The sequence below is a fragment of the Pelmatolapia mariae genome, linkage group LG13, assembly GCF_036321145.2.
Source record: "Pelmatolapia mariae isolate MD_Pm_ZW linkage group LG13, Pm_UMD_F_2, whole genome shotgun sequence".
In the NCBI taxonomy this organism is placed as follows: domain Eukaryota; kingdom Metazoa; phylum Chordata; class Actinopteri; order Cichliformes; family Cichlidae; genus Pelmatolapia; species Pelmatolapia mariae.
The window spans coordinates 15,674,577-15,699,582 of NC_086238.1; the positions used below are offsets into that span (position 1 = coordinate 15,674,577).

At 39.3% G+C, this 25,006-nt stretch overlaps 5 protein-coding genes across 6 annotated transcripts; 1 reads left to right on the forward strand and 4 right to left on the reverse strand.

Moving 5' to 3' along the window:
- Positions 1-1,421: 1,421 nt before the first annotated feature.
- On the reverse strand, positions 1,422-8,077 carry snx5 (sorting nexin 5). The gene is made up of 13 exons (XM_063491958.1): positions 7,913-8,077; positions 6,303-6,407; positions 6,040-6,150; positions 5,693-5,814; positions 5,419-5,542; positions 4,308-4,403; positions 4,095-4,200; positions 3,927-4,002; positions 3,793-3,832; positions 3,626-3,712; positions 2,396-2,555; positions 2,208-2,293; positions 1,422-2,004 (listed from the first exon to the last, which is right to left on the reverse strand). The coding sequence occupies exons 1-13, from the start codon at positions 7,943-7,945 to the stop codon at positions 1,954-1,956; spliced, it is 1,197 nt and encodes a 398-aa protein (XP_063348028.1). The 5' UTR covers positions 7,946-8,077; the 3' UTR covers positions 1,422-1,953.
- Positions 8,078-8,499: 422 nt separating this feature from the next.
- mgme1 (mitochondrial genome maintenance exonuclease 1) lies at positions 8,500-10,319 on the forward strand. Its single transcript, XM_063491295.2, has 5 exons — positions 8,500-9,163; positions 9,255-9,483; positions 9,588-9,720; positions 9,831-9,961; positions 10,183-10,319. Exons 1-5 carry the CDS (start codon positions 8,650-8,652, stop codon positions 10,214-10,216), a joined length of 1,041 nt encoding a protein of 346 aa, XP_063347365.1. The 5' UTR covers positions 8,500-8,649; the 3' UTR covers positions 10,217-10,319.
- Positions 10,294-11,993, reverse strand: LOC134640344 (glycine N-acyltransferase-like). Of its 2 annotated transcripts, none has more exons than XM_063492074.2 (5): positions 11,822-11,993; positions 11,627-11,737; positions 11,428-11,533; positions 10,895-11,021; positions 10,294-10,814 (listed from the first exon to the last, which is right to left on the reverse strand). In XM_063492074.2, the coding sequence occupies exons 1-5, from the start codon at positions 11,897-11,899 to the stop codon at positions 10,403-10,405; spliced, it is 834 nt and encodes a 277-aa protein (XP_063348144.1). In that variant the 5' UTR covers positions 11,900-11,993; the 3' UTR covers positions 10,294-10,402. The 2 variants fall into 2 exon arrangements, with proteins under 2 accessions (XP_063348144.1, XP_063348143.1); XM_063492073.2 differs by having other exon boundaries at positions 11,428-11,536; positions 11,822-11,992.
- Positions 11,994-16,117: 4,124 nt separating this feature from the next.
- On the reverse strand, positions 16,118-19,176 carry LOC134640073 (glycine N-acyltransferase-like). The gene is made up of 5 exons (XM_063491654.1): positions 19,001-19,176; positions 18,806-18,916; positions 18,614-18,722; positions 18,070-18,196; positions 16,118-17,989 (listed from the first exon to the last, which is right to left on the reverse strand). The coding sequence occupies exons 1-5, from the start codon at positions 19,076-19,078 to the stop codon at positions 17,578-17,580; spliced, it is 837 nt and encodes a 278-aa protein (XP_063347724.1). The 5' UTR covers positions 19,079-19,176; the 3' UTR covers positions 16,118-17,577.
- Positions 19,177-22,907: 3,731 nt separating this feature from the next.
- Positions 22,908-24,436, reverse strand: LOC134640131 (glycine N-acyltransferase-like protein 3). The gene is given in 6 exon segments (XM_063491749.1): positions 22,908-23,334; positions 23,448-23,580; positions 23,905-23,994; positions 23,997-24,024; positions 24,120-24,227; positions 24,302-24,436. Coding segments are annotated over 6 exon segments (840 nt in total). The 5' UTR covers positions 24,377-24,436; the 3' UTR covers positions 22,908-22,928.
- Positions 24,437-25,006: the final 570 nt, after the last annotated feature.

The window sequence follows — 25,006 nt, forward strand, 5'->3', positions numbered from 1 at the left end:
CAGGATCCTTTGTTTGTACTGATTATTTGTTATAATGTCATTGGCTATAGTCAGCTGTTTTAACCAATCAGTGACTAGCGCGAACCTTACAGGTCACTGTGACTGAAAGACTGGGGCTGTCTAATATTGACAGATCCCCCATGGATGTATGAGTAGACTCTACGTGCATCATCATTGCAATTCTGCTTTTCTACAACTCCAACAGCAAAAGCTTCATTAAAGAATCTTTATTATCCATTAGGATGTTCATCATAATAATGGCCTTAATTTTTTTTGGTTTAAATAATAATAATAAATATATACTGAGTGCATTGCATACTAGCAATAAGTCCTTGACCTGTTACACAAAATATTGGTAGTTCTACCTGAGCGGTACGTTGCTTTGTGCAACTGCTAAAGTAGGTCACACAGTGAGCATGTTGGTCATGGCAATTCCCATAAGCCCCCTGGCATTTCCTCAAAGGTTACCCAATACACGATACCGTCCAATTGCAGGATCCATTGTGGTCGATGGATTTAACACAAACGTGCATACAGCTGTGTGTAACTTCAAGGACACCGTAGAAAGGCTGACAGTGCCACCTAGAGGTAGTAGTGGAAGAGCTTCAGGCTCTTGATACGTGAACGGAGAATAGTAAGGATCGAAGTAAGAGACTGCATGTGTGACATAAAAACAAAAAACCAAGATGGAATTTGGGAAAGTAGGGTTTATTAAACAGCATTAATAAAAATTTTATAAAATGCTAATGTTCTGTATGAAAAAACATCATGTGAAGGAATTCACACAGCTGGAATCCATTAGAAATACATTCAATTTCTTAAAAAACTATAATGCATTTTTAACACTTCACCAAGCCTGGTCGTGATTGTAAAGTAGTTTTCAGCTTAGTGCATCTTTCATTTTTTATTCCATTTTATTTTTTTTCCAAACAAACTGTTGAGGGGATCAGGAAAATATAGGAGGTTTCTGTGAGACTATCAGTAACAAATCAGAAAAAGTAAATAAAGATAAAATAACTGCAAACTGAAAAGGAATAAGCAATGGACACGGTGGGAGTAAACAGGCATGTGCAGCGACAATGAGTGTCTTCAAATGAAACCAAAACTATAAATGTATACTTTTCTATGCTCTATGCTCAAACAGCCTACTATTTGACTCCATCCCACATCTTTGATAACTGTGAGATTTCAGGCCACGTCTTACAAACCAGAATGCGGGAAACCAATCCAATTCCTGAGGAGAAGTGCAGCTATTTTTGTACACTACGATTTTCTGTCTTATCTTCTATGTGAGTCATGAGTTTTCTTACTAGAGGGTTGGTTTGACTGTTCACTAATCTCAGAGCCCAGGAATGCAGAGCATGAGGATGGTTTTTTTCCAGGCATCGGTTTTGTTTCTGTAAAACTGTTTAATTAACAAAAAATAAAAGCCCCAAAAGATAAAACACATAAATCATAAATCAATCAATTATGTGGAAATGATTATCTAAGTATTTTAAAGTTGTGTAAAAGTATATATAAAGAAAGAGGTTAGAGTGGAGGAAATGAAGGCAGAAACATGATCGAAAAGCAAGAAATATAATATGTGTTTAAGGTAAAAAAAAAATAAAACAAAAAACCCCCAAAATGATTTGATGCTGCAAAAAAATATGGAAGACCTTGATGTTGGGCCGCCACATTCTCTTCTGGAGCCATTCACATTGAGCTAGACTTCCTTAAATTAATGGAAAAGGATGGACCACAGACCAGAGGACAGGGACTCTGTAAACATGAAGACACTGTGCATACAAGACACTTAATCTTGTGCAGGGTTTAAAAGTGGCATCAGACCCAGGCGAGAGCGGGCACAGAGCTGAGATTCATGTCCGTGCAAGGCCCCCTCCCCCGGGGACGCCAAGTTTCCGTTCTTTGACTGGTCACTTTGTGATGGCAGCACAGGAATACTTCAGCGCATCAGTTGCTCTTGAGCAGCTCGATGCAACCCTGCAATAGAGCCACGCTGTTCTGTGGACACAAAAGCAACAGAACATTCATTGGGCTTGAGAAAAGCTTTGTATCACATGCTTGTAATGACATGTAAGCTATTTATAACTGGGTTTTTTTTTAACTTAAATATTTGTCTTTATTAAAATTTTGTCATTTGTCTTTGGAGCGTTGAAGGGAAAAGATGCTAGTACATATGCATCTTCCTTTACTTTACTGCTCACCTTGGCGTGCTTTATCTCAAGCTCAGCCATCTCTATGAAGTTCTTTCTGAAGGCCACGACTCGTCTGCCCTTGAAACTGGTGAGTTCTGTCAGGATAAGATTGTGCAGTTTAAAAAGAAAATGTCACTTTAGACACAAAGAAACGAGTACAGAGGCAGTCTGCATCGGTTACGCATGAACGCACACACCTTTCTTCCCAGATTCTGAGAGCTTGTCAAATTTCTGCAGGCACTGCCGCTGGTGTTCCTCCGCCTGGGGAATATCCTTGCTCTTCAGTCGGGCCTTATCCAAAGCTTTGTTAGAGTTCTCGTAGTCAGCCAACGCCCGGGCTCGTCTGTACAGAAGGTCCTAAAAACCATGTTAGAAATAGTTTTACGAGATGAATAAAAGTTTGGCAGTAGACCTAAAGAAGCCGTTCAACAGGCAACACTTTACAATATTCAAATTGTTACTGTTATAAAAAGGCATGGACAATATTGAGTTTAATTCACAGAAAGAAGGAAGTGCATTCCTCATCTAGAGTTTCTTTCAACTCTTTCACATACTGAGGAAAGTAGTTTGCGATTACTTGTGCTTGTGACATGGTGTGCTCTCCTGCTGAAAGTGGCCATCAGAGGATGGGTACCAAAAGAGTGCCAAGAAAATATCCCTCACACCATTACACCACCAACAGCCTGAACCGCCGATTCAAGGCAGGACGGATCCTTGCCTTTATGTAGTTTACACCCAATTCTGACCCTACCATCTGATGGTCGCGGCAGAAATTGTGACTCATCAGACCAACCTACTTTCCAGTCATCTATTGACCAATTTTGGTGAGCCTGTGTGAACTGCAGCCTCAATTTCCTGTTCTGAGGTGACATGAGTGGCACCCACTGTAGCTTTCTGCTGCTGTTGCCCATTTGCTTTAAGGTTTGATGTGCTGTGCATTCAGAGATGCTCTTCTGCGCATTCTTAATTGTAAGAAGTGATTATTTGAGTAACTCATTGGGTTAGCAAGCCATATTCACCCAGGGAATGGGTGAATATGGGATATTTTCTCTTTTTAGCACAGTGTTCAGTAAATGCCAAGATGGTTATGTTTGAAAATCCCAATAGATCAGCAGTTTCTGAACTACTCAGACTCATCTGGCAACAATAACCATGCATTCACAGTCGCTTAAATCATCTTTCTAACACATTCCAACGCTCGGTTTGAACTTCAGCAAGTTGTCTTGACCAAATCTACATGCCTAAGTGCATTGAGTTGCTGTTGTGTGGCAGGCTAAAGAGATATTTGTTAATATTAACGAGCAGTTGAACAGCTGCACCTTATAAAGTGGCCATTAAATGTATATAGAGTGAGAGATACAGCGACTGGGCACAATGGTTATAAATCTGTCCACGTTGTGTGAAGACAGAAGATGAACATGTCTCACCTTAGCAGCCTGGATGTCTCTCATGTAGTATCTCAGCAACTCTGTGAGTTTTAGGTCCTGGTCAGACGCCACTCTTCCCTCCACTTTCTGCAGAGACGATATTATGTTCAAACTAAACCAGAGCAGAGTAAGTGTCACTGTTTGTTATTAGTTAAAGCTCTACTTACTCTAAGCTTCTCAAACAAGTCTGACAGCTTCTCAAGATTTCTGCGGGAAAAAAAGAAAAAAAAATCACTACAATGTCACACAGAGCCAAGCTGTACATCTGTGTAATAACACATATTTCACGTCTTGCACTCACTTCTTATTTGCTGTCATATCATCAGCTGTGAGACTGTTCAGAGTGGCAGAAATGTGAATATAATCATCTGCAATATCTGTAACAAAAGAAATATCAAAATGTAGAAAATTACACACATAAATTAAATCATCCAAACCAAGTAAATGCTCTAAGATAAACAGGACATACTTTTGTGTGCACGGGTCATTTTCTCTGCTTTGGCGGTGGAATCTTTGATCTTGCTGTAATAGTCAAGCAAGAAGGTTTTTTCCTGCTCAAAAAAGTCATCAACTTCCTGCGTGTGAAACAGAAACACACAAAAGTCATTAAAGAAGTTGCTACAATGCTTCATGTGGGACACTATCCAACATTAACTGTAAGCAGACTGTGCATAAGTCTCACCTTTACTCCTGAGATAAGGACTTCATCAGCTGACTTTACCATGTTTTTAAAGAATCCTCCAAACATTTCCTTTGCATTTTTTCGCCTCACACTGAGCTAAAATGAAAGAATTTGAACACAGTAATCAATAATTCTGTAATTTATTTATGAGAACTTCATACATGATGCTTTGAAAACTAAGGACTGAAGTAAGACTGCAATGATTCATTTGTACCATGTAAGTAGTTTGACATGGAGCAGTCTACACACACGTTGAAGAACAGAGGTGGAGCCATTATCATTAGCGACCACTGCAGTCCCCATTAAAACCTTTATTAGGAAAAAGCTGGTGGGAGTCCCTCATCAAACTGCTTGTTCAACAAAGCTCCAGTGTAAAGAAAAGAGAACTCTGTAGCTGTCCCCTTTCACCGCCATTTGTTTTACACAGGATTTATTTACAGTAAAGCTACAGAAGTTAAAATAAAAGTGTATGTGTGCAGGTGAACCGTTAGCTTAGTGTGACATGATGTTTAAATTATGCAGCTGCTGAAGGCTGACGGCAGCTGTCCTACTTTCTATCACAGCGATACCTGCAGCAAGCAGGGGTGTGTCTAAAGGGGAGCATGGGGTGTACTAGACAATATTTGTTTCAGGGCTTCAATGACATTATTCTACAGACTTAGATTACCATAAATATAAAAAATTATTTATGAATTCAATTGTATTAAGTGCTATTAAAATGACAATTTCTAAAATAAAAACCAATGAGCAGTGATATTGTGATATTTCTTTTTTGATTATTTGTTATTCCTCATTAATAATGACAGAAGTATTTTTTATCCAATTAATTGATGGGACAGACTACATGTTTACTAAAATAATCAATAGTTCAAGCCCAAGACTTTAGTATTATTTGTGAATCTACCAACATTTCATTACTTTGCATAGACATTTCTAAAAAGTGTATACAGAATATTTAACACTTATCTGAACTCTATGGCTGCTGCTACTGACTGACCACACAGATAAGTGTGCTGATCACAGCAGGATGCAAACCATGTGTCATAAACTCTACTTCCTCTCTTTCCAACGAATAACCCGTGAAAGGAAGTCAGCACTAAGAGGAACTCACATCCTGGTCATACTCCAAGAAAATCTGGAAGTTCCTGTCTTTGCTTAAAACAGGGTGAGAAGACAGTCTCTGCAGGAAGATTTCATGCACTTGGACAGTTTTCTTAAAGACAGCCAGGTATTCACTAAAAAAATACAAAACAGAATATATTACATGGACATTTTTGGTGAGGTGGACAATATTTTACATAGCTTACTGATAGAAATCTAGCATGCCATGAAGACAAAAGGATACAAAGCAAAATCCAGTGTTTTGATTTGAGTGTCGCACTCACGCCTCCAGCTCCTGTTTCATTTTAGTGTACTCCTCTTTGGTCATAGTGGCTTCACCTTCCCCCAGTTTGTGCATCTTCTCTCTTGGGCTGTCAAAGTCAGGCTTCGGGGGTGCTGGCGGAATCTGTGAATAATGAAGCGGGAAACAAATTAATTTTCACTGACAGTTAAATGGTTATGAGGCTTCAAGAAAGAGAAAAAAAGTCTATTTTATACTTTTGGAATTTAATTTTGTGTTTATGGTTTCTGTTGGTTTCTGAATGCAAAGGATTTAAAAGTTAAGTTGAACTGTGAAATCAACAGCTTCTGTCTCTGGGTGTGAGCCATCTCTGTAAATAGTTCTACGCACTATTAGGCCAGCATAATCCTCCGTCTCCACCAGAGTGTCATGTAACCAGATGAAATCTTCATGCTGCCTGGGAACAGAGAAATCCGGCTTCTGGAAAGAGCTCAGTGTGGTCTGGGAAAACAGTTAATAGCACTTTGTAAATATTACTGACAACATATCAGCAAACACTATTATAGAAGGGATGAAAGGCTAGGATTAAGTTTAAACGTTATTCTTTCTCATTGTTGAGACACAAACATTCTTTTCTTTTCCTTTTTTTTCACCTTTGTATGAACTGTAAACTTGACTTTGTCTCTTTCACAGAGTGCATCGGGAATGTCAATAAGAAGAGAGGCATCATGGTTTAGGTCCACAGACACAGAGCGCAACTGAGGAGAAATAACAGACCAAAAAACATAAACACATTGCTTTTGTGTGTGAAGTCATTTGGTTTTTAAACATTGCTTTTAGGACATATTCAACAGGTCTTGCCATTTTCGACTTAATACCCCTGATCTTTGGTTTGTGTAGCTCGACAGTAAGACAGGCAGAGCTTATTGAATCCTGTATTTTTAAAAGATGCCTTTATAATACTCATAAAAAGACTGAGATTTTGCATTTGGAAAACGAGAAGTGTCCACAGAGAATTGTATGTGACTATCAATACACATTCTTTCAGCTCGATTTGGTAATCAACAAACCTCAATAACTCTAGGGTCACTTCGCTGACTATTTCTTTGTATTGGATATAAATATTTTATGCAAAGTGCACAAACAATCTCCTTTGCTCATGTTTCATATTTCCCAACTGCAACAGTACCAGTAAAAACTTGCCACTAAAGCACTTCTACAAATCCTCAGTGGCTGCAACTTCACAATATACAAACATCTCTGAGGCATATTGTAAGCAGATACAGTGCTGAGCCCAAAGCATTCATCCTGATTCAACACCCAACAAGGAATTAAGATACAAACTGAATGAAAGAAACTATGAAATCTACTGAGCTCAATCTATAGACATTATCAATTTTAAAAAAGAACTAAACATTTTATCTAAAATGCACAGGGATTCAAGACAAGTGTACAGAACTGTGCCTCCAGATGCGCTAGTCCTGCTTGAGCTTAAAAACTAGGTCCACACCCTTGGTAAATAAAGAGTAAACATCTCTCATTATTTACAGTCTTGTTGGACGAAGCGACGTGTTACACTTTACTGACAGTTTATTAGATATAGTCATCTAAAATTCCTGCATTTCCTCAGGTTTTGTTGCAACTTGTGATGAGGTTTTAATGCTACTTTGGTATTTTATTTTTTTTGCAGTCTAACTCGACTGAGATAAATGGTATGATTCAGCAGCACCACAAGCTACATCTGTCACAGTTACTGTGAGGTTTAATTAGCATCTGTCAAAACAGCAGGAAAAAAAACTTCACATACAGACCACACTGCGATGCCACTGAGCTTTGTGCTGCACAGCAGCTGAATACACCAGTTTGTTGGACACAAAACACAGCAGAAGCGCCACATTCATGACATTGGTGCCTAGCAGAAAATGACCCTCTTTTTATTATATGCGTTGAATTACGCGGAGGGGGTGGGGGGAGTCAGAATTTAGCACCGGCTAAGCGACTTTTCTGTCGCAATGTGTTGCATGTTTAAACGCGTTCGCTGCAACAAATTTTATTAGAAAACAAAATCCCCACCCCCACCAGGAGTTTTAAAATACACTTCCTGACAGCCTCACCGATAAACTGTTGGCTAGCGTTAGCTGGAGGCTATCGTTATGTAGAACGAAAAGAACTCAATAACTTAGCCAGAAAGCAATCGTTAACGTTAGCTATCTTGGTGCTGACTATTAATGCAATTTTTATTGCTACGAAAGGTTTAACCTACCTTTTCTTTACTGTTTTCATCTATTGATGTCATAATGGCACTGAAATCGAAAGAATGCCAGGAAGACGATCACTGGAATAACACAACTATTTGCAGGAAGCGAACTCTCTGGTGGCTAGTTAGCTACCAAACGAACTGTCAAAACGTTTTTTTCGCCCACATCCCACTGACGACAAATTCAATCCCGCCTTACATGAATATGACTGGACAGTGTAGGAATTTACAAAAGCTACGATTGGCTCTTCGCTTAATCAATCGCATCACACTCCTGTACGAAGTTTTCATAAAGCACGGGCATTGTGATTACTTATTTTTATAAACAGCAGTGTTACACCTTTTTTAAGTAGCGGACAGTTGTGTACTAACGAACAAAAAAAGTAAAAGGACAGCTCAGTCAACTGTACGGCAGAGTAAGTAATTCGACGGATGTATTTTGATGTTACACCGCACATTATGGGTAACGTAGTTTATAAGGTCGTAAGTTTATTCGTTGAAACCACCGCTCGGAACTCCATTTCCCAGCTACGGGATATTGTGTAACGAAAAGGCGCGTCGTTCAGAAACTGTCCGATTTGTTTGGAGTCACATGAGAACATGTTGGGGCAAGTATCACCGGCGGTGAAAATAAACACAAAATCCTTAAATATACTTTGAAGCTTCGGGCCCGCTGTAGTTGTCTGTAGTAATTTGGCTAATAAGATATCGCCTTGTTGGCCAATTGTGTGAAAGTCGCCAGAATGTTCACTTTTAAACGAGTTTTGTCTGTCAGAGGCATCATTGTACCTCAAAGCACCTCCCTCCCCGTGAGCCACTTTTCTGCTTATCATTGTTTACGATCGGCAAAAAGACGCAGTCCGTACAGTTCAGTGGACACGGAGCGCTACTCTTCTCTCGTGAAGTCCGTCATGTCGACCAGGGTCAGTTCCCAAACTCCGGAGACCCTCCAAGCGGAAGACGACCACATTTATGGACCTGTTGTCAAAGCTCAGACTCCTACAAAAGCAAAGACGAGGGTACCTAAAATCCTTCATCCATTCTTAAACTGTCAAGAGCCTATAGAAACAGAAGAGCCAGCGTCAGGAGCTCCAGCTCGGATTTTGTTAAACAGAGGACAAGGCAGGTCTCTGGTACCAAGCGTGACCCGCATCCTTCAGCAGACCCTCTCCCCAGACCAGATCTTCTACCTGGAGAGGTGGAGGAAGAAGATGATTGCGGAGCTTGGAGAGGAAGGCTTCAAAGAATACAGCCAAAGTAAGATATGAAAGATTTGAGTTATCTTAATGTGAATGTGGTGAGATCAAATGAAAAAGCGACTCTGTCTTTTTGTTGTACTCAAAAACAGATTTATTTAGGCAAGGGAAGCTTTTCCATTCAGCCTTGGAAGATGTTCTTACTTCACATGCAACATGGAAGGATAGAATTCCTTCAGAGTATCCACCTGAGGTACAGGGATACATGCAGAGTGTCTCTGACATCCTGGAGGACATCCGAGCGGTGAGAGCTATAGAAAGCACCGTACAGCATGAAACATTGAACTACCTGGGAGTTGTGGATTGCGTTGCTCGCTACAGGTGAAAAAACTGGTTTCCAGACCTCTTTTCCACAACAGGCTTGAGTTATTTATCTTTTTTAAACTAATTTCCTTAACTTGACTCATCCAAACTTTTTCCTGCAGGGGTGTACGATGTGTTATTGACTGGAAAACTTCAGATAAACCCAAACCGTTCCTAAGCAACACGTACGATAACCCTCTTCAAGTGGCGGCCTATGCTGGGGCTTTGAACAGTGATGCCAACTACAAGTACCAGGTGATCTACTAAGATAAATGATGTGATGAGCTTGTATTTTTCACAAAGGTTGCACTGTTCAAAATATGTCTTTGTGATTATTGTGTGCTGCTGATCTGTTCCTGCTGCAGGTTGAAAATGGACTCATTGTCGTGGCATACAAGGATGGCTCTCCTGCCCATGCTCACCAGCTCAACTCAGAGCTGATGTTGGAGTACTGGAAAACATGGCTGCTACGACTCGAAGAATTCACAGAACAAAGGTAAAGCAGTCAAGAGCAGTTTCTCATTTTACTACATTTTGTCACATTGTATATAAATTTTACAATATATGTATATGAAGTAATTACACTTACAAAAATCACAAATGCCACCAAAAGTTTAATTGAGTTTGTATCTGGATGCTGGACGTTAAGCACTGAATTACATTCTTATGCTCATTTGTAGTGCAGATAATTTCATGTTTTTTCCTTCTTCATTTCAGATCCAGTTGTGCATCAAGTGCAGAAAAGAGATAAGCTGTAGAGACAAAAAATCAAGCATGTTCCAGAGCAATAAGAGGGCCAAAAAAAGAGCTATTAACCCATAAACCTAGCTACTATATTTATTCCAACTATTTTCTAAAAGAATTTGCTCACGTTGTGACTGTAACTTATTAACAGAAAAAGCTGTAGCATAATTTTGTTTTACTTCTACTCTGTCCCTCATTGAAATATTTGAAATTCATTTACTCTAAACCAGGCTTCCCTGTAAGAGGGATCTTCAGTGAAGCCCAGGTTTGCAAACAGCCTGTAGGACACAGCGTTCTCCTCTTCTATGAAGCTGTAAACTGGGTAGCCCAGTGCATGATTCCTCTTGGCCAAGCTGCTGACCAGGATTTTGGCATAGCCTTTCCCTCTGTGCTCTGGCAGCGTGTAAAGCATTCCTATAGCACATGATGCATAGGTCAGAATCCAGGACACAGGCTTTCTTTCAGCATCCAGCACGCAGCAGGAGGGGAAGTTTGCAATCATGTTGCGGATCAGCCCAACGGCGACATCGTCCTTTCCAAACTTCCACGTTTGGTTCACCAAGCCAATGTGCGATTCATCAAGAGAGCTTATTGAGATCCCTGAACTGACATGGAACAGAGCAAAGCCTGTATTATTATCAGGACGTTAAACTTATGATTAATTATGTGTATGTGTAAATAATACCTGTCTACAGAAGGAAGCCTGCTCACATCTTCCAGTGTCATCAAGTAACATTTTGCCACTCTTTTACAGGGTACACCCTTTGCTGATGCCACTGCTTTGAATATCTCAGTGTGGGAAACACTGGTTCCTTTAACACAAGTAATCAAAACCTTATATGTGTGAACCTGTTTTTGTCTTGAAAAAATGATTTATTAAAGATTAACTTGCTCCCAACATGAGAAGTGCAAAGTTTAACCAAAGATGTGTCACAACTTTTTTTGTTTTGTTTTGTAGTGCCATATCTTTCTATCACGAAATGACATATCGTAACACTTTGAACACAATGAAAGACAATAAGTTAAGTTAGAAGTACATAAACACCAGGTGTTAGGATGACTTTTCACTGGCTGATGTAATAATTTAATGGAAAAATCACTTGCAGTAATAGACTTCAGTGACCATATGCAGGGCTGCAGTGTGGGAGCCAGCGAATAAACAGTTTATTGAACTGATTCAGTAACAATGCAAACAATAAAAGAGTTTGTTGCCATTACCAACACAAAAGTACTTGCTCCAGTCAAAAACAGATGACTTGCTGAGGATTTCCTCTAGAACAGCAGCGTCAGTTGCAAAAAGCAGTGTATCTTTGAAGAGGTCACTCTTCTGGAAGAAAAGTAGACACGTGATCTGTATTGGCATTTAAACAATGTATTGTGTGCACGCAAGCCCTCCCCCCCCCCGCACAGACAGTACCTGTTCAACGTGTGGTTTGCACATAATGACGCGGAACTGTGGCCACCTGTCCACTACAACCCGTACAGGGTCGGATCTGACTCTGTTTCTGATCACCAGGAAACCGTAAACCTTAAATCAATTCAGTAGTTGGTTATTTGCAGTACATTCAGCTCCTTGTAGAAATAACAATATAACAGATTTAACCGAGCATACCTGCTGCGACATAGGTAAATATTTCTTCAGCTCGTTTTCCGCTGTTTTTAACTGATCCTCGGACAATTCAAAAGCCATTTTTCTCCACTCATGAAGAAATGAAGCGTACAGTTCGGTAAATCCCGGAAGTGATCGGAAATCGGGGGTCTCCACGACGACGGAAACGTTAGCTGGGATAGTTTCTAAAGGCTGAGGTTGTGATTCGCACTTTCGAGGCTTAAATTTGAAGAGGAGGCACAAAACAACCGCCCTCACATGGAAACTGATGTTGATTAACTTTCAGATTTGTGACGTTTAAAGATATTTTGAATGTACACGACCGCTTTATTAGGTACACGAGTGATTTGTACTATTTGGTGCCACCATGACAGAAACTGGCCATTATTTAATGTTTAATTTTTTTTTTTTACAATATTCACAGATTATTTTTTTTAAACTTTTTTTTCAAGCACATGTAGCCTAAAATGCCATGTCCCTAGCCGTCTATGTTTAACTTCAGTTACCAATATAAGTTATATATTAAAAATAAACAAACAAATGGAAAAAAAAAATATATATATAATATTCTACACCACCAACATCCAGTGAGCAGCAGCTCTCTTGTTCATGCCCGAGGTTAAAGGGGAATATCCAGACTGCTTTGAGCTGATTGGAAGAAAGGTGCAACATGCAACACATCAAACCTTGAAGTAGATGGGCAAAAAGACCCCAGGCCTGTGCATCGAACAGTCTGGAGGTCACCGTGGAAACACCCACAGTGTACTTTTTGACTATGCTGAGGAGTTGAGCTTGTCTGTAGATTAACGTTACAAGGATTAATTTTTAAACATGTTCAATGGATCACAGAAATATTGCAACACTGTCATGTAACTGTTAATAATTACACGTCAAATGGAACTCCATGAAATTTAGACAGCATGGCGAAACTCGAAACTGGAGGAACATCTGGGCTTCAAACACCGTGTCTTTCATGTTTTTTTTTTTGCCTGTCCCGTCTGGTTCTTTTGCCATCAGAATTATTGTTTAAAGGCGAAGAAAGATGCCCAACGGATTTACTTTACCAAATTGACCATCCCAGCCTTGCCGTAATGGTCCATTTGATTCACCTTTTATTATTTATTTTATTTTCATTTGCTGAATCTGGGACAGACTTGATTGGGGGAAAGAAAGGGGAGAAAGAAAGAGGGAAAGAAAAACAACTGAGAAGAGGGAGGGGGAAAATGGGCAAAAAAACCCCAAAAACCAACAAAATAAGCAGACAAAAAATACATATATCGATCACCTGGATCACCTGTTGAGAAAGAAAAAAGAAAACAAGCAGAAGAAAAGGAGAGCAACATAATAAACAACATCACAATGATATATGGGAATATGACAGTAAATACTAAATATTAAACATTATTGTGCAGCACGTAAGATCGACAGCGCACAGTGTGCTTTGAGGAAGGAGCCAAAAAGGGTGTAGTTTGTGTGTGTGAGCACCCGTGTGTACACCTGTGAGCATGAACGCGCTTGTTTTTGCAAACAGACATTGAGGTGTGTGTTAGGTGGTCTGTGCTGTGTGTGTGATAGTAACTCACTGTTCTCTGAGTGTGCTTTGACTTCCTTCCATGAAAGGCTGATCATATTTTCAGCAGTGATGTGAGATGGGATCTGACTTCTCTGCTGAAGTCTAAAATATTTGAACAATATTGTAAGCAAAAATAAAATAAAATGTTTAAGCCTGAACTCTATCAGTTATTCAGAATTTACCAGACATGTTATGTCAGTTTGGCTTGGATGGATTTAATTGATCTCTGATTATGTCACACTCCCCAGCAGGTCACCACAGAAGCTCGACACGCTGGTTTCACGTTAGTACATTAGAAAAAAAAAACACAACACTTATTACTATATACAGTAGTGACCTAAGCCATCATTAGGTCACTACTGTAAAAAGATGCATAAAAATGTAGGCTGGTCTCCTATCCTGAGGAGGTGAGGAGGTCAGACTCCTGCTGATCTCCTCTCTGCACAATCACACAGATTGCCCTGCCCCATATAACCTGCAGCTGTCGCTGTTGAGGCATTTTGAACAGAGGTTCAATAATGGATGCTTTCCAAAAAACAAAGGCTTTTTTAAAATAAATGAGACAGATGAGAATGCCCAGACGTCTTCAAGCTGGTAGGAAGGCAAATCAGTAACTACTCATTACATCCAAGCATCCTGCACCGCAAACCTTGAAGCAGATGGGCTTGTGCGGCACAAGACCACACCGGAAACTGATTTGATGCTATCCTTTCAATATTCCAGCATTCTACTGGCAAGGCATACCTAAAAAGAAAAAAAGATTAAAGAAAAAAAAGTGAGTGTATTTCACAATTATTTCTGGGGAGAAAAATCCTGGTATAAAATGTAATACTGCTCACCCAACGCAGGGGCTTGAAGAATGTCTGAAACACTTTCTCAGCAATATGAAACTTTTATTTTGAATTATTAAAACAGAAAATCGGACATTAAACAATGGGTGTGCTGACAATTTTACAGTAATTCAAGTAAGAAAGAGAACATATCTCTGTGAAGTATGAATGACAGCAAGATATGAAGCACTTTGGAGAGCCACATTTACTATTAAACTCAGTGGTGTTTAAAATAAAGGGATCGGCTCATATGAAGGAACAGGCAGCCACAACAATGGACGACTTCTTGCACAGCAGAGGAGTAGGGGAAGTTGCTGACACATCTCCGGGAGTGTATGTGTGAGAAAAGGGACACAAAAGACACATTGAAGGCAACCGTGGCATGACATTCGTGACTGCAGGCTGAATAAGCTGAAATCTATTGTGATTCTTGTTCATACTGAGACATAGCAGGCTTTTAGTGGGGAATCAATTAGCTGTATCAGACTGTTTTGTTAATCCGTACAATAGTGGTCTACAATCAGTTTTTAAAATCGTTTATCTCTTTTATTTAATCTTTTGGCTCCTGTGGTGTTTGATTGTAAGCACTTGTAGTGGTGATTCCTTTTGTTTGACCAAACAAACATCCAACAATTAAAAATCTACAAGCTACAACTGCACTGAGGTAACATTTTGTACGCAGGCAAAAGAAGTCCACCGTCCAAAACTTTGAAAGTTGCTTTTTATGTTTCTTTGGTTTTTTTAATGCAGTTTGGCAAGCAAAAACAAGATCCATTTTTGTTGCTTATTGCTGCTTCTCCTGCTCTAGTAAAAAAAAAAACATAGGCCCACCCCAGTGCATGCTGGTCCTATACCAGTGTCTTTATTTATAGAAAATGGCCTACAGTTCTTCCTGGCTGACTTAACAAGATAAACAACAAAACAAAACAATGAAGCAAGTATTAACCTACAAATAAAACTTGTGAATAACCCAAAAAATATAAGTAAACCAACAACAAACTCTAACAAATTTCAAAATAATAAAAATAAAGAACAAATAACTCCAACACCACTCATTACCAGAGGGAAACACATTATTGGGCCACCTTACTGAATTTGGTGACATTGCTTTGGCCTACACAGCTGAATCCTGCCCTCTTTAGCTGCCAAATAAAATAAGTTTCTTCCACCTCATTAGTCTTTTCATAACATAATTAACCTTTTCAGGTTAAACTGCGATGGCAATGATGGCAATCAAGGAAATGTAAATAGTTATTTAGAGCACATGAAACTCCCTGTGGACTCTGCTGTGACTGAGATAAATATCTCTTCTGCTCAGTTTCAGATATGATATGATCAAATATGATCTTTCGACAGTTCCAAAGACATTTGTGCGCTCATGTAAATCAAAGACGGAGTGTGTGAAACTCTGGAAATCGCGGAAGTGATGTGAAGTGGACGTAAACGCTAAGTGGAGTTTTCCTCCAGGCTGAGGTTGTCGTGATTCACACTTTCAAGACGTATAATTGAAGAGAATGTACAAAAATCATTGTTACCACCTCCACCAACGCTCAACGTCCCTGTTGCTCATTATTTTTATATTTGTAAAGTTTTAAATACAGTCACAGTTTGTTTTTGTTTTTTTCCTGGAGACCACGGGTAAATCCGGGTGTAACCACTAATACTTCACCAAGACAGTGACACCCTAAACGCTGTCTCAGGAATCTGAACCCTTTATTTTAATGATAAAAAAAAGAAAGTGGACTTTAAAACATGCTGTACCTGAACCTGGATTAAACAGGTGAAAATAAATGAGAACACGCAAGGACAGTGTTTGTGTGTTTGTATGTGTGCGTGAAGCAGTAATAAATGACACAAAGATAACAATTAAATGTCTTTTACTTTGGAGAACCATGGATAGTATTAGCTGCAAATTAATGCGCATCATATACGTGGGAAAGACATCCAACAATAAACCACTTCTTTATTGCACAGCAGAAGAAAAGGAGAAGTTGTGAGGGATACACTTTTGCTAATCATTGTTATACAAGCCAGCAAACACCAAGAGCGACTTTCATTGTTCTTTCTGTTAAATCTTCTGGCTCCTGTGATGTTTGATTGTAAGCACTCATTGCCTGGGGAATCATTTTATTGGGTCACCTTACTGAATTTAGTGACCCTGCTTTGGCTTATAAAGCTGTCAAATAAAATAAGTTTCTTCCACCTCATTACTCCGCTTATAACATAATTAACCCCACTCATCTGTCCTCACCAGCAGATCACATAACTGTCTCATATTTACTCAGATGTGAACATTAATTGGTTCCTCAAGCCTTGGTCAACAGACAGGAGAGACCGTCCACAGTCTTGCCTACCTCATGTCTTGGTTACACAGACAAGTTAGCTTTATTTGCTCCCCTCAGTTTTTAATGAAGCACTAAACTGTCCCCATTTTTAGAAGCATATTAGCTTCAGTTTGAAATGTTTGTACTTAATGATATTATAATGTTTGTTTTTTATGATTCACAGCTGATTTAGCCAGATAAATGCAAAGGGTTGTGTCAGGAACCCAGGAAGAAAGTCTTCATGCAGATCAGGATAATTCCACAACAGAGTGGCCAAAGCTCAGATTGAGGTTAATGATCCGGTGTGGTGACCCCCTTAACCTGTCATGCAGGTAATGTGATTGATTTGATTGTTTCTAAGCAAAACTATCAGTGGTAGGGATTGAGCCTACTTAGAGAAGATTACTTTTGGAGTTGATCCAGGAAGTTGTGGAAAGGTTCTTTACTATTCTGAAATAGGGGAAAACTGGACATTTCACACCATATTTTGACAAATACATCAAAATGAAATTGGGAGAAGTTAGCTTGAAAATAAAGCTACTTACAGGTGCCCTTTCTGACCCAAAAGCAAGCCCCAAGGAATTAATGTCTTCTCCAAGAAATCACATACTCACTCAGATCCAGATGTGGATCCTACTGGATCCAGACACTCGGAACATGCATGGAATTATCAGCCTTATCTGTGGTACGCAGTCTGGGACTGCTACGCTTGTATTATTTTTGTCAATCAATGCCTAATTCACTTATTCTTTAATTTTTACAGTCTAGGTTTAATGCAATTTTCCAGGAGATTTGCTGTATACTTAAGAGGCTATACAGTCAAAATAGATAACAGACCAGAAGTGATCACACTTTTTATAAATGAGAGAAATGTTCCAGGGCAATATGAGGGCCGAATAAAGAGCTATTAACCCAAAATTCAGGCTATCGTCTTTATTCCAACTATTTTCTAAAAGATTGAGCTAACCTTGTGACTTTAACTTATTATAGAAAAAGCTGTAGCATATTTTTTTTTAACTTTTATTCTGTCCTTCATGGAAATATTTGAAATTCATTGAATACAAACCAGGCTTCCCTGTAAGAGGGATCTTCAGTGAAGCCCAGGTTTGCAAAGAGCCTGTAGGACACAGCGTTCTCCTCTTCTATGAAGCTGTAAACTGGGTAGCCCAGTGCATGATTCCTCTTGGCCAAGCTGCTGACCAGGATTTTGGCATAGCCTTTCCCTCTGTGCTCTGGCAGCGTGTAAAGCATTCCTATAGCACATGATAGATACGTCAGAATCCAGGACACAGGCTTTCTTTCAGCATCCAGCACGCAGCAGGAGGGGAAGTTTGCAATCATGTTGCGGATCATCGCAACGGCCACATCGACCTTTCCAAACTTCCACGTTTGGTTCACCAAGCCAATGTGCGATTCATCAAGAGAGCTTATTGAGATCCCTGAACTGACATGGAACAGAGCAAAGCCTGTATTATTATCAGGACGTTAAACTTATGATTAAATATGTGTATGTGTAAATAATACCTGTCTACAGAGGGAAGCCTGCTCACATCTTCCAGTGTCATCAAGTAACATTTTGCCACTCTTTTACAGGGTACACCCTTTGCTGATGCCACTGCTTTGAATATCTCAGTGTGGGAAACGCTGGTTCCTTTAACACAAGTAATCAAAACCTTAAATGTGTGAACCTGTTTTTGTCTTGAGAAAATGATTTATTAAAGCAGGATTAAAGATTAACTTGCTCCCAACATGAGAAGTGCAAAGTTTAACCAAAGATGTGTCACAACTTTTTTTGTTTTGTTTTGCAGTGCCATATCTTTCTATCACGAAATGACATATCGTAACACTTTGAACACAATGAAAGACAATAAGTTAAGTTAGAAGTACATAAACACCAGGTGTTAGGATGACTTTTCACTGTCTGATGTAATAATTTAATGGAAAAATCACTTGCAGTAATAGACTTCAGTGGTCATATGCAGGGCTGCAGTGTGGGAGCCAGCAAATAAACAGTTTATTGAACTGATTCAGTAACAATGCGAACAATAAAAGAGTTTGTTGCCATTACCAACACAAAAGTACTTGCTCCAGTCAATAACAGATGACTTGCTGAGGATTTCCTCTAGAACAGCAGCGTCAGTTGCAAAAAGCAGTGTATCTTTGAAGAGGTCACTCTTCTGGAAGAAAAATAGACACGTGATCTGTATTGGCATTTAAACAATGTATTGTGTGCACGCAAGCCCCCCCGCACAGACAGTACCTGTTCACCGTGTGGTTTGCACATAATGACGCGGAACTGTGGCCACCTGTCCACTACAACCCGTACAGGGTCGCATCTGACTCTGTTTCTGATCACCAGGAAACCGTAAACCTTAAATCAATTCAGTAGTTGGTTATTTGCAGTACATTCAGCTCCTTGTAGAAATAACAATATAACAGATTTAACCGAGCATACCTGCTGCGACATAGGTAAATATTTCTTCAGCTCGTTTTCCGCTGTTTTTAACTGATCCTCGGACAATTCAAAAGCCATTTTTCTCCACTCATGAAGAAATGAAGCGTACAGTTCGGTAAATCCCGGAAGTGATCGGAAATCGGGGGTCTCCACGACGACGGAAATGCTAGTTGGGATTGTTTCTAAATGCTGAGGTTGTGATTCGCACTTTCATGGCTTAAAGTTGAAGAGGAGGCACAAAAAAACCGCCCCCACGAATAGCTCACATTGTAACTGATGTTGATTAACTTTCAGATTTTTTTTTTCCAGCAAATGTAACCTAAAATGCCATGTCCATACAATTTACAGCAACTTGTTTCGTTTTTTTGGAAATAAAAATCATCTACCAGAACAAACCTGTTTGTCATTGTTTCATCAAAAAAAAAAAATTAAAAAAAAAAAATTAATGTTTTACAATATTTCACAAATGCGTTAAAGGAAACATGTCCACTCTGTTACCCATATTTACTGTATAAAAACAATATAAACTGATATTTTTTTGTAATTCTGAACATTTGGTTGATAGACATGTTACAAATCTTTTTTTTATGGTCTTCATGTGCTAGAAAAGAGAAAACATCCAGTGAGCAGCAACTCTCTTGTTGATGCCCGAGGTTAAAGGGGAATACCCAGAATGCTTTAATTTGATTGGAAGACAAAAATGATTCAAATAACTCATCACAGTCACAGTATGCAACATGCAACACATCAAACCTTGAAGTAGATGGGCAAAAAAACCCCACCGGCTGCCACATGTGACAGCTCAGAACAGGAAGTAGGCCTGTCCACTGAGCAGTCTGGAGGTCACCGTGGAAACACCCACAGTGTACTTTTTGACTATGCTGAGGAGTTGAGCTTGTCCGTAGATTAACTATACAAGGATTAATTTTTAAACATGTTCAATGGATCACAGAAATATTGCAACACTGTCATGTAACTGTTAATAATTACACGTCAAATGGAACTCCATGAAATTTAGACAGCATGGCCTCTCGAAACTGGAGGAACATCTGGGCTTCAAACACCGTGTCTTTCATGTTGTTGGCTGATGTTTGCTACACACAGCTAAACTAAAAACACATAAAATTCAGTGTTGTTGAAAGGTTTTATGAAAACAGAGATTTTAAAAACTTTTTTTTTCTTTACAACTTTCTACAGGTTGTGCCAGCTCTCCAGTTTTACCAGTTTAAGAAGCGGTTTAGCTTCTTCCTCGTTACACACTCTTTCCTCCCTTTACACTTCATTGCAAACAGACATTGAGGTGTGTGTTAGGTGGTCTGTGCTGCGTGTGTGATAGTAACTCACTGTTCTCTGAGTGTGCTTTGACTTCCTTCCATCAAAGGCTGATCATATTTTCAGCAGTGATGTGAGATGGGATCTGACTTCTCTGCTGAAGTCTAAAATATTTGAACAATATTGTAAGCAAAAATAAAATAAAATGTTTAAGCCTGACCTCTATCAGTTATTCAGAATTTACCAGATATGTTATGTCAGTTTGGCTTGGATGGATTTAATTGATCTCTAATTATGTCACACTCCCCAACAGGTCACCACAGAAGCTCGACACGCAGGTTTCACGTTAGTACATTAGAAAAACAAAACAAAAACAACACTTTATTATTATATAAATGAACATAGTGTAGACTACAGCCATCATTACGTCATTACTGTAAAAAGATGCGTACAAATGGAGGCTGGTCTCCTATTCTGTGGAGGTGAGGAGATCAAACTTCTGCTCAGGGGTCTCGAACCCCAGTCCTTGAGGGTCGGTGTCCTGAAACTTTTCCATGTGTCCCTGTTGCAACACACCTGAATAAAATTTGTAGATCATTAGCAAGAGTATAGAACTTGACTGAATGCTGAAGTGGCAAACCCTAATCCTACTTAAATAAATTTAAGTAATTATAAGTGTTTGGAAAAATGTACTTCTAAAAGTACTTTTATTGCACCATGTTCATTCACTCATGAGCTGCTGTAACATGAATCAAATGGCTCAATTGCCACCTCAGCATGCATTCAAGTTCTATAGATTCTCGCTAATGACGTACTAATTGTACTCAGGTGTGTTGCAGCAGGGACGCATGGAAATGTTTCAGGACAGTGGCCCTCTAGGACTGGAGTTTGAGACCCCTGCTCCTGCTGGTCTCCTCTCTGCACAATCACACAGATTGTCCTGCCCAATATAACCTGCAGCTGTCGCTGTTGAGGCACTTTGAACAGAAGTTCAATAACAATGATGCTTTCCAAAAAATAGAGGCTTTTTTAAAAATAAATGAGACAGATAAGAATTGCCAGACTTCTTCAAGCTGATAGGAAGGTAACTCAATAACTACTCATTACATCCAAGCATCCAGCACCCTGAACCTTGAAGCAGATGGGCTTGTGCAGCAGAAGACCACACCAGGTGTCACTCCTGTCAGCTCAGAACATTTCTGCTTTCTTCTGGAGACCAAAGGAAAATCCTGGTTTAAAATGTAATACTCCTCACGCAATACAATATGTCGAAGAATGTCTGAAACACTTTCTGAGCAATGTGAAACTTTTATTTGAATTATTAAAACAGAAAATGGGACATTAAACAATGGGTGTGCTGACAATTTTACAGTAATTCAAGAAAGAAAGAGAACATATCTCTGTGAGGTATGAATAAATTACAGCAAGATATGAAAAAATGGCTTTTGGAGACACATTTACTATTAAACTCAGTGGTGTTTAAAAAAGGGGATTGCCTCATATGAAGGAACAGACAGCCACAACAGTGGTGACACATCTCCAGGAGTGTATGTGTGAGAAAAGGGACACAAAAGACACATTGAAGGCAACCGTGGCATGACATTCATGACTGCAGGCTGAATAAGCTGAAATCTATTGTGATTCTTGTTCATACTGAGACATAGCAGGCTTTTAGTGGGGAATCAATTAGCTGTATCAGACTGTTTTGTTAATCCGTACAATAGTGGTCTACAATCAGTTTTTAAAATCGTTTATCTCTTTTATTTAATCTTTTGGCTCTTGTGGTGTTTGATTGTAAGCACTCAGTACCAGGGGGAAACATTATTGGGTCACCTTTGGCCTATACAGCTGAATCCTGCCCTCTATACCTGCCAAATAAAATAGTTTCTTCCACCTCATTAGTCTTCCTATAACATAATTAACCCCACTCACCTGTCCTCACCGAGAGATCACATAACTGCCTCATATTACTTATTTATTTCTCCACTCAGCTGTGGACTCTCCACTCTCTACAGACAGCCCAGTCTCTCTGATATAAGTGAGGATGGTGTGAGAATGTGAGAAAAATAAATCAATTTGATTTTGTTTTAAGTAGCACAACCCAGCATAGTCCTTGTGCCAGTCTCATGTCTGGATAAATGAGTAGGACTGTGTCAGGGACCCAGGAAAAGTTTTTTCCAAGTCTTTATGCGGCTCAGAATAATTCCATACCAGATTGGTCAAAGCTGGGATGGAGGCAAATCATCCGCTTTGGTGATCCCTTAAATGGAGCAGCCAAAAGAAGAATAGGAAGATACTGGCTCAGAGTGTGAATCATTGGAGCTCAGTTTAATTTAAATATAACTTTTAAATTCTGTCCTATAATTTTATCTTTTTAAGTTATGGCTGTTGGGAGTTGGCCCAACTTAGAAGTGATTGGAGTTGATCCATATCCAGGAATTCTCGGAGGGATTTTTTTTACCATTGTGAAAGGGAACAACACTGGGCATTTCATACTAGATTTCCATATCATATTCTGATCTAGATCCTATCAATTTTATAGGGATAATAAATAATAAATGTTAACAATTATGTTTTTATTTGTGTTTCATTCATTTTATTATATTTTTACACATTTATGAACCTGATAAAAATAAGTACAGTTATTTCGTGAAATCTAATCCGAAAAATTGAACTCTAACCATGCAGCCCTGTAAGAAGGATCCTCAATGAAGCCCAGGTTTTTAAAGAGTTTGTAGGACAGCACATTGTCCTCTTCTATGTAGCAGAACACCGGGTAACCCTCAGCATGGAGTTTCTTGACCAAAGTGCTGATCACGACTTTGGCATATCCTTTCCCTCTGTGCTCTGGCAGCGTATACAACATTCCCAGAGCACAGTAATCACATACGAGTATCCAGGACACGGGCAGACCCTGGCCGTCTGTGATGCAGCATGATGGGAAGTTACTGATTTGGTTTTCGATCTTCCTGTAACCCTTCTCGTCTCCTCCGAACTTCCAGGTTTTATTCACCAAGTCAACGTGAGAAAGATTAAGAGATGAAATCCTCGACTCAAGCTCACTTTAAAAAAAAAAAGAAAAGAAGGAAAAGTTGTTGAGAAGCAATATAATTTACATTGCTCTACAGCATATTTTATGTGACATATGCACAGACATATGCTTTTCAGATTATACCTGTTAATCGCTGGCATGTGCAGATAGTTGGTGTCTTGCAAATACAGAAGGTGTACTAAAATATCAGTTTTGTATTTTACTCTTCTGTCACAAGACACTTGTTTGAGGACTGGTGCATGGGAAACATCAAGTCCTGTTGGACAAAAATAATTTACAGTGAATACTTCTTCTGTTGTTCTCCTTGCAAGAGGTTAAACAGTAATTTGTAAAAACAGCAAAACAACATAAAAAGGTGTAACTATCATTAGGAAAATCACCATATGACCATTAAATAATGCTGATCCAGTGCTATCAATGAATCTGTTGTAACTTACACTTCTTTAGTAATAATGGATCACACTGTACAAAGTGTGTGTTGTGTCTATAAAACTGTGTAAATAGGAACAGCTGTCAAATGTAGTGACGTAAAAGCCATCACATTTTTTACTGCTTATTTTCTGCAGTGATCTGAGCTCACCTCCTATCGAGAAATAAGTGCTCCAATCAACAGCATTCGCGTCTGTCAGCATTTTCCTCAAACTCTGTTCATCCGTGCTGTAGTATGTCACTTTTTCATGAAATTCGAGGCACGCTTGTTCTGTGAAATAAACAAAAGCTGTCACAATCATGTGACATGGAAAGACTTCAGTCTTGAAAAGCTCTCCACAGTTTTCCAACGGGATTTAAACACACCTCGGGGTCTGGTCTGCAGATGATAACTTTAAAATCAGGCCACGCATCGACCACAACTTCCAGTGTAGTCGGTTTGTTCCTGTTGATACCGAAGAGGAAACCGTACACCTGAAAGCATGAAACACCTTCAAGCGCTGCTGAGGCTGTAAAGCACAAAGACACGCGGTTTATGTCGCAGATACCTTATAACTCTTCGGTAAGTGTTTGAGCAGAACTCCTTCAGCGATCTGCAGCTCGTCTCTGTTCAGGACCTTCATGTTTGGATAGTTGCACAGTTTTCTGACTAATGCACTTTAACCTTTTCAGGTTAAACTGCGATGGCAATGATGGCAATCAATGAAATGTAAATAGTTATTTACAGCACATGAAACTCCCTGTGGACTCTGCTGTGACCGAGATAAATATCTCTTCTGCTCGGTTTCAGCTGTTTTAAATATGATCTTTCGACAGTTCCAAAGACATTTGTGTGTCTTTGTAAATCAAAGACGGAGTGTATGAAACTCTGGAAATCGCGGAAGTGATGTGAAGTGGACGTAAACGCTAACTGGACTTTTCCTCCAGGCTGAGGTTGTCGTGATTTGCACTTTCGAGACGTAAAATTGAAGAGAACGTACGAAAATCATTGTTACCACCTCCACCAACGCTCAGCGTCCCTGTTACTCATTATTTTTATATTTGTTAAGTTTTAAATACAGACACAGTTTGTTTTGTGTTAAGCAGTAATAAATAACATCAAGATTTCAATTAAATGTCTTTTACTTTGGAGAACCATGGATAGTATTAATTGCACTGGTGTTTAAAATTAACGCTCATCATATACGTGGGAAAGACATCCAACAATAGACCACTTCTTTATTGCACAGCAGAAGAAAAGGAGAAGCTGTGAA